Source organism: Ascaphus truei, unplaced genomic scaffold (assembly GCF_040206685.1).
Source record: "Ascaphus truei isolate aAscTru1 unplaced genomic scaffold, aAscTru1.hap1 HAP1_SCAFFOLD_1362, whole genome shotgun sequence".
In the NCBI taxonomy this organism is placed as follows: Eukaryota; Metazoa; Chordata; class Amphibia; order Anura; family Ascaphidae; genus Ascaphus; species Ascaphus truei.
In genome coordinates this window covers 34,614-44,229 of record NW_027454241.1, presented here as the reverse complement: position 1 = coordinate 44,229, position 9,616 = coordinate 34,614, and the positions used below count along the sequence as shown (strand labels likewise).

Genomic DNA, 9,616 nt, shown 5'->3' with positions numbered 1-9,616 from the left:
TCAAGTAGACACAGTAGATAGAGCGAGAGACACATACAGTATAACGCTAGATTTATTAAATGACCATAAGTGACATGCCTCTGGTTACACAGTACATATACATTGAGAGGTTAGTGCAGGGGTTCTCAACTCGTCTTCAAGTCCTCCCAATAGTTCAGGTTTTACGGATATCCCAGCTTCAGCACAGGTGGCTCAGTCCTTAAAACCTGATCTGTTGGGGGGTCTTGGGGACTGGAGTTGAGAACGCCGGGGTTAGTGTATCGCTGGATACAGGGGTTATGCAAAGCTGTGAAGCGGTCTGCATGGAAATGTAGCATTATGCTTGTGGTGGGTAGCAGTACAAAGCAAATATAGTGTCCACTTCAAATGTTCCAATGCTTGTTTGTCAAGATTTCGGTCCAGACTGGGGTCCTTTGTGAGTGTGGTAAGAAGCACGAGCAGGGTAACATTCCATATGATAATGACTACATCAAATTAGAGCTTATATTCAAGCTGGATTCACTAGATGGAGGTAAGCAAACTGCCATGTATGTAAGATTTCATATGTAATATCTAGACCACAGTAGGAGGTGTGTACATCCAACTCTACCCAGGAGCACAGTAAACCGTGCATTAAAAAAAAAAACACGCATAATAAATGTAATAAGACAATTATAAATACATATTTTTTGAAATTCTATTTAGAGGATAACAAATGTAACACTAAAGTTTAACCATTAAACTTACAATAGCTGCTGAGTTAAAAAAATAAATAAAAAAAGAAATAATTCAGGGGATTTACATCATCAACGGTTGCAAATGAGAATTACAATGTTCATTTGACTCTAATGGGCAGATTCCTCAAGTTCTGATGCGGAGTATCGCACCTGATGCGGGGTATCGCACCTGATGCGGGGTATCGCACCTGACGCGGGGTATCGCACCTGATCCGGTGTTAGCTACCATTGACTTGAATGGCTGTTATCTCCGGACAGAGTGCGGTACTCCGCACTAGGACTTGGGGAATCCTAGAGTAAGAGCATTTCATGTTGCAAACCTTTGCCTCATTGTATGCCGGTGTTATGCATGAACATTGCTCTATTTCAAACAGTGAGCAGTTTGGGGAGTTTGTCTGGAGCATCCTGGATGGTGGAGGGGGGGGGGGGGGGAAGTAGTTCTGTACAATATTAAAATGGGATGTATTGAAGTTGGTGTGTGTAACAGGTAATCTCTAAATGTATCACTTTACCATGACAGCACACACAGCCGTCAGATCTTGATGCTTGTGCAAATTGACACGTAAGAAAATGATTGTACGGCATCAAATTGCATCTTAGAAACATACCCCTCTTCATATTTAACACTTCAGGGGGGGGGGAGCTCCTTAGGATCCTCAACCCCTTGTGTTTCTTAGTGCTACACCAAGAAGAAATGTACATGTCTCTGAATTGATGTGTAACAGTGTAAGAGGTACAGTATGAGCAACAAAGGTGGATCTTTAACTATGTTTCCTGCAGCCAATCTGAGGGGTAGCAATGTTATATTATGTTATATTATGGACATAATATGTTGTAAATTGTGATTGGTTCCTCCATTAAGTATGTCTGGTCGATTGTGAGTTACTGAGGCTGAAGGTGAAATGGAAGGTCATTTAGGACAAGGGGTCACACCCGTGCAGAAAAAAACATTACGGGCAAGTTCAGGCAGACCTGGATCAGGATTTACCAAACAGAATAGTCCACCCAGCAAAGGTCACAGACCACCTGTAATTCTGCCATAAGTGTCTTCATCTCAGCACGGGAACCCCCTGATTTGCCTGACATTATCATAGAGGACCCTTGATCCTTGCATTGTCCCTAAATGTAGCATTATACAGTATGTATGTATGTATGTATATATATATATATATATATATATATATATATATATATATATATATATATATATATATATATATATATATCACAATTGCATTTACTTTTCTCTTTTCATCCTGCCAATTCTATCCTTTTAATGGCACAATCATTGGATAATAATACACTTTGATTTGTAACATTCATAATGTTTGCATGTGTGAGACGCAGTAAGAGAGACGGAATCCGTCACTCTCCCTGCGCCTCTAACAGGAGATCACGGGGCTTTCATTTTAATAATACAGTATTGTAGCAGGAGTCTCCAGAGCTGAACCACATTGATTTCAGGTCCGGGGACCCTCCGCTTCCTGAGTTACAGGCCCTGTTATGGGGTGCCGGTATCCTTCTGGTTTGTTTAAATCCCCCGATCACATGGGCCGAATTTAAACATGGCCCACGGGATACCGGCACCCCATACCGAGGCCTGTGACACTGGAAGCATGAGGTCCATAGAGCTGAAATCAATGCAGTTTAGCTCCGGAGACACCTTGCTACAATTCTGTATTATTAAAATAAAAGCCCCATGATCTCCTGTTAGAGGCGCAGGGGGAGTGACTGATTCAGTCTCTCTCTTACTGCGCGTCTCTTACAGACAGGTGCAGCCCGGTAGGATTAACACAGCGTGTGTCCCATTTAAATGCAGGGACCCCGCTGTGTTAATCCGATGGGCCATTACAGCCTGCTGTGGCCCACCTCATGGAGTTTTCGGCGAATTGGCCAGGGTTTTGTCTCGTGATGCGGTCGATAACCAGCAGTTTCACCTGTAGCGCCAGATCAAACCTGATGGTAAGAATTACGCTAATAAAAGTAATACAAATTAAGCTATCTATATGTGAATAGTTCCATTACGACATGAGCCGATTAACCGCTGAACAACTCCTGCTATTCTTTCATATGAGCACTCCCTACACAATGGCTGCCAATACCAATCACTCAAGTTTCTAAAATCCATGCCAACTACAGTACCATGCTAAATTGACCATTAAGCACTTATGTACATGTCTTTTGTTTTATGACATTGCTCTCATTCTTGGAGCTTTTTACATAGGAAGACATCTTTGGTGGGCCATAGAATATACATATATGTTTGAGCACAATTGACTTTAAATGTAATTCCTTCAATAAAGAAATAGAAGTGCACTGGTGTACGTAAAACATGCACCTTCCCTTGTATATAGTGGTACTCATGCACAGGAATCCCCTCTGCCTTGTCTGTCTGTCAGTCCCTGTACGCTATTGAGAGAATGGAATATCACTGCCAAGCAACGGCAGTGCTGCGGGAGGATACACTGGAGTGGTGCTATTAGACATGTCAAATACAGAAATCCATTGAGGCTTCAAACAGATCACGGACTCCAGATCCACAGGGCATGTTCACTTTGATTATTTATTGAACTCTCTTAAAAGATACCTAATTACATTCCTGGCAAAGATGAATTCTATCTATTGAGCAAAGGTTAGTTGGGAGTCCGCAATGTTCCTGCTTAGGGAAGCATTCACCCTTTTGTGTGGTGGCAACATTTATGGGTTACAATAGCTAAAATGGTACACAACTGGAGGTCACCTATTGTGAGACGGGCTTCTGTAGTTGGAGGACATTTCCATTTAAGCCAGGACCACATTTATGTGACATTATGTGAATGCGTCCCTGGTGTTGACAAGTTGGTTGGCAGCTCTGCAGCATAGTGACATTGTGCACCTATAGTGTGTACAACTGTATGATATGTAAAAGTCATTGCTATAATTATTAGTTTTATTATGGATTAAAATGACAATTGTTAGAACAATATAACACATTATTTCATTGACTTTTAAGGGTGTGAGATACAAAGACAGACAAACACAGAGTTAATTATCTTCCAGCCTAAAGAGCATGAAACTATGCAGAGGGTGAGCAGGACCGCTGGAATTTAGAGTTCTTTGTGGTCTGCTTTTATCAATGCAATGCAAGAGAACCCTTAAAATCCTTTTGTTCCGTATGTGTTATACATAGTAAAGAATGAGGAAAAGACATTAAGCAGGGGGCAAGGGGGGAGACTGCGCAGGGGGAGGGAGACTGCGCAGGGGACAAGGGAGGGAGACTGCGCAGGGGGCAAGGGAGGGAGACTGTGCAGGGGGGAGGGAGACTGCGCAGGGGGGAGGGAGACTGTGCAGGGGCAAGGGGGGAGACTGCGCAGGGGGCAAGGGAGGGAGACTGTGCAGGGGGCAAGGGAGGGAGACTGTGCAGGGGGCAAGGGAGGGAGACTGCGCAGGGGGCAAGGGAGGGAGACTGTGCAGGGGGCAAGGGAGGGAGACTGTGCAGGGGGGAGGGAGACTGCGCAGGGGGGAGGGAGACTGCGCAGGGGGCAAGGGAGGGAGACTGCGCAGGGGGCAAGGGAGGAAGAATGCGCAGGGGGCAAGGGAGGGAGACTGCGCAGGGGGCAAGGGAGAGAGACTGCGCAGGGGGCAAGGGAGGGAGACTGCGCAGGGGGCAAGGGAGGGAGACTGCGCAGGGGGCAAGGGAGGGAGACTGCACAGGGAGGAGGGAGACTGCGCAGGGGGCAAGGGAGGGAGACGGCGCAGGGGGCAAGGGAGGGAGACTGCGCAGGGGGCAAGGGAGGGAGACTGCGCAGGGGGGCAAGGGAGGGAGACTGCACAGGGGGGCAAGGGAGGGAGACTGCGCAGGGGGCAAGGGAGGGAGACTGCGCAGGGGGCAAGAGAGGGAGACTGCACAGGGAGGAGGGAGACTGCGCAGGGGGCAAGGGAGGGAGACTGCGCAGGGGTCAAGGGAGGGAGACTGCGCAGGGGGCAAGGGAGGGAGACTGCGCAGGGGGGCAAGGGAGGGAGACTGCGCAGGGGGAGGGAGACTGCACAGGGGAGCAAGGGAGGGAGACTGCGCAGGGGGCAAGGGAGGGAGACTGCGCAGGGGGGCAAGGGAGGGAGACTGCGCAGGGGGCAAGGGAGGGAGACTGCGCAGGGGGGCAAGGGAGAGAGACTGCGCAGGGGGGCAAGGGAGGGAGACTGCGCAGGGGGAGGGAGACTGCGCAGGGGTAAGGGAGGGAGACTGCACAGGGGGCAAGGGAGGGAGACTGTGCAGGGGGCAAGGGAGGGAGACTGTGCAGGGGGCAAGGGAGGGAGACTGTGCAGGGGGCAAGGGAGGGAGACTGCGCAGGGGGGCAAGGGAGGGAGACTGCGCAGGGGGGCAAGGGAGGGAGACTGCGCAGGGGGGAGGGAGACTGCGCAGGGGGTAAGGGAGGGAGACTGCACAGGGGGGCAAGGGAGGGAGACTGCGCAGGGGGCAAGGGAGCGAGACTGCGCAGGGGGCAAGAGAGGGAGACTGCACAGGGGGCAAGGGAGGGAGACTGCGCAGGGAGGAGGGAGACTGCGCAGGGGGTAAGGGAGGGAGACTGCGCAGGGGGGCAAGGGAGGGAGACTGCGCAGGGGGCAAGGGAGGGAGACTGCACAGGGGGCAAGGGAGGGAGACTGCGCAGGGGGCAAGGGAGGGAGACTGCGCAGGGGGCAAGAGAGGGAGACTGCACAGGGAGGAGGGAGACTGCGCAGGGGGTAAGGGAGGGAGACTGCGCAGGGGGGCAAGGGAGGGAGACTGCGCATGGGGGCAAGGGAGGGAGACTGCACAGGGAGGAGGGAGACTGCGCAGGGGGTAAGGGAGGGAGACTGCACAGGGGGGCAAGGGAGGGAGACTGCGCAGGGGGGCAAGGGAGGGAGACTGCGCATGGGGGCAAGGGAGGGAGACTGCACAGGGGGTAAGGGAGGGAGACTGCACAGGGGGCAAGGGAGGGAGACTGCACAGGGGGGAGGGAGACTGCGCAGGGGGTAAGGGAGGGAGACTGCACAGGGGGAGGGAGACTGCACAGGGGAGCAAGGGAGGGAGACTGCGCAGGGGGCAAGGGAGGGAGACTGCGCAGGGGGGCAAGGGAGGGAGACTGCGCAGGGGGCAAGGGAGGGAGACTGCGCAGGGGGGCAAGGGAGAGAGACTGCGCAGGGGGGCAAGGGAGGGAGACTGCGCAGGGGGAGGGAGACTGCGCAGGGGTAAGGGAGGGAGACTGCACAGGGGGCAAGGGAGGGAGACTGTGCAGGGGGCAAGGGAGGGAGACTGTGCAGGGGGCAAGGGAGGGAGACTGTGCAGGGGGCAAGGGAGGGAGACTGCGCAGGGGGGCAAGGGAGGGAGACTGCGCAGGGGGGCAAGGGAGGGAGACTGCGCAGGGGGGAGGGAGACTGCGCAGGGGGTAAGGGAGGGAGACTGCACAGGGGGGCAAGGGAGGGAGACTGCGCAGGGGGCAAGGGAGCGAGACTGCGCAGGGGGCAATGGAGGGAGACTGCACAGGGGGGAGGGAGGGAGACTGCACAGGGGGCAAGGGAGGGAGACTGCGCAGGGGGCAAGGGAGGGAGACTGTGCAGGGGGCAAGGGAGGGAGACTGCGCAGGGGGCAAGGGAGGGAGACTGTGCAGGGGAAAAGGAGAGATTGCACACAGGGTAATAAGGCAGACAGGCTGTGCAGGATCACAAGGGGGAGACAATTCACAAGACAGCAAGCGAAAGCCACTGCGCAGGGGGCAAAGGAGAGAGACTGCACTGAGATCAATGCAAAAAGACTGATAAAGAGAGTACTCACAGGGCAAGTTAAACAGACTGCATCGAGAACATGGAAAATAGACTGTGCAGGAGGCAATGTTAAAGAAACGTCATATAGGGCAATGAAGTGAGACTGCATGGGGAGAAGGCAGAGAGAATGTAAAGGGGCCAAAGTAATGAGACCAACATGTCTATTTCTTAGCAGAGTGTAAGGATGAGAGTGCGCAACACAAAATCCCGGGGAAAGAGTGAGGTACGAGGGGAACATAGGGGACAGTGCAAAGAAATCGCACAGGGAGTAAGGTGACATCGTTCCCAAGCACCGAGAGACCACTCAGAGCTTGCTAAAGAGAGCAAGCTGGGAACAAGGCAAAGAGACTGTGAACAAAAGTGAGGCAAAGAGCAAAAGGCTGAAGGAACGTGCAAAGAGAGCCCAGGGAATGATGCAAACAGATTGCACGAGGCATGAGGCAAAGAGTGAGCACATACTGTGACTGCACATATAAAGCAAGGCATAGAGCGGGGGGGAAATGAGGCAAGGAGGGGGTGCAAAGAGCATGACCAGAAAGCTAGGTGAAGAGACCTGGCAGAGAATGAAGAGGGCTTCCAGACTGCAGTGGAGTGAAGCTTCGGACACAAGGAGAAGCATGAAACAGAGTGAGATAAGACAAAGTGAAGAGACCAGGAGATCACATAGATAGTCCAAACAGAACACACATCTGCCCTCCTTCATTGTGAAGAGAAGGAGCAAGAAAAATAACTACAGTATGTATTCACTTCCATTCAACTGAATGACATGTAATCTATAGCACACGGTGTATGAACAACTTCTCCCCACATTAAAGGGGGGAGGGCAATGAAGGTAGGACACACTATGCAGAAAGAAACGTGAGAGACTGTGCAGGAAGGCTCGCAAAGAGAGGCAGTGGGAGGGGTACAGCATTACTAACCTTTAAGGGGGGTCAGGGCAGCTGTGGTCTCTTCTAAAAACCAAAAACAACGGGTAGTTAGGGAGGAAGGGCAATATGGAACGCTTACTGCCAGTACTAGAGCAATATTAAAGAATTCGGGAGACCATTTGGTTTCTCTAAAAGATTAATACAATTCATCCTGCTCTCGACATCTTTGATATGTTTTCTGTGAGTGCCACCCTTCTGTTCTCCCTACTCTCTTACAACAGCACCCAGGCCCCATGTATGTATATATATATATATATATATATATATATATATATATATATATATATATATATATATTTATTTATATTTATTTATTAGGGGCATCAGCAGCATGTCAGCATCATCTCATCCCAAATTTTGGTTCTAAATGACACGGAGCAAGCCTAAAATAGGATGCACAGCTGCACTATGCTACAGGTACCGTAAATGGGAAATAACATTGTTTAAACCATTTAATAATTAATGCTGATTGCTAATAAAATGAGGTCCAGAAAACATTGATTTCTTTTTTATATTCTAAAGGGATGACCTCAAACAAAAAAAGGGGCAAACAAAAAAAAATCTGATAGTCACAAACCTCATCATATTTATATATTATCCCTGCCCATTTCCTTCCAATCCTTTATATGTAGCTTCCTGGCACAGCAGGAACAGTATGACTTAAAGTTACTGTAGCACTGAATAGCGCGTTATTTATATACATAACGTGCACACCCTGCTGCCACTCTTCATGTCCAATGAGAGGTAGCTCCAATGGAATTAGCTACACCTTAGACTGCATATGATAGTGGAGTATATGGCTGTAGAAATCATAATGGACCCAAGGGAGGGGAAAACATGTACACAGTAATAGTTTTAGTGTCTCAAAGATCCAAACTGCCTGAGATTTTGGAGTTTTAAACAGAAACATTTGAATAAGATAACTCTGATCTTGAACGTGGAAACTTGAAAGTCTATATTCTTATTCAGTATGCTGCAAAGCTGCTTCTCCACCCTGGAGAAAAGTTCAACTGTATTCAAATGAATGCAATTAACATTGTCTCCAGAACAGCGAAACAACTTCACAGCATAATGAGGGCGATGATAAAGGGCAATGAGTGAGACTCACTCTAAATGAGTGACACTTGACATGCCTGCGTAGACATACAGTACATGAGAAGATCATAGGAGGATATTTACAGCATTATCTTCTATCACCTCCTCCCCTCCACCCACACCACCTTCACAAAACGAAAACGCATAACGAATTGTTCCCATGCACACAAATAAAACATTATACAACTGGAGAGCCAGTAAAGACATATCGAAAAGAGGATTTTTGAATAAACAATGGGAGCATAAGTATGGGGGATGCGACCGGAACAGAAATCACTAAGAAAGTAAATCATTAGAAGGGGTAGGGAGGTAGACATTCAGATAGGAGAATGGTCACACTGAAGAAGTACAGAGGAGGAACAGGGGAGGTGAATAATAGAGATGGTATGCAAGTGGTGAAGAGTGAACGCAAGAGGCAAAAAGTATCCCCGAAGGGGACACAGGGTTTGAGCAGGAGGTGCTAAATGATCCCAAATGACAGTGGTCCGAGTACGGGTTGGCCAAGAGTGCACAAAGAATTAGAACAGGAGCTCATATCAGGCAGGTTAATGTATAAAGTAAAGAGGGCAAGAGACGGCATATCTGTAAGGGAGGGGGATTCACGAAGCTCCAATAACAGGTATCCAGTTTGACACTGCTCTTTACTACCACTGACTTGAATGGTAGCAAATGCTGATCGAGCAACGATAGCTGTTATTGGAGCCCTGTGAATTCCCTGCTCCCACCAAAGCATCAAATAAAAACACACATACGGTCAGTGCAAGATATATAGGAGGGCATGAGCGGGAGATAGTCACTAGGTAAGTGGGCAAACAAAGATCAACATGGGCATAAAAGATCTTAGCACAGACACAGAGTGGCTCAATGCGAGCACAAAAAGGGCACAAGGGGTGTGACAGAATGAGCAAAGCACATGGGGCACATACTGGAGCTGTACTGACCTTGCAGTAAGGTTGAGCGGGTGGACTGTCTTATTTCTACAAAGTGGGAAGGAGATATGGGGTGGGAGAATAAAAAGTTTGACTTTTACACAACATTATTTAAAAAAAAAAAAGAGTGGAAATACTCTTTGCACCGTGACATGTGTTGACTTACACC

General features: G+C 49.2%; 1 protein-coding gene across 1 annotated transcript in view; it reads right to left on the bottom strand.

The window, feature by feature from the left end:
- LOC142475748 (protein CEPU-1-like) overlaps nt 1–9,616 on the bottom strand; it is a 34,327-nt gene that overhangs the window by 7,713 nt on the left and 16,998 nt on the right. The window contains exons 4-5 of the mRNA XM_075581484.1: nt 9,460–9,495; nt 7,415–7,447 (exon numbers count right to left, since the gene is read on the bottom strand). Coding sequence (XP_075437599.1) covers nt 7,415–7,447; nt 9,460–9,495 — 69 coding nt within the window. The remainder of the gene's footprint in view (nt 1–7,414; nt 7,448–9,459; nt 9,496–9,616) is intronic.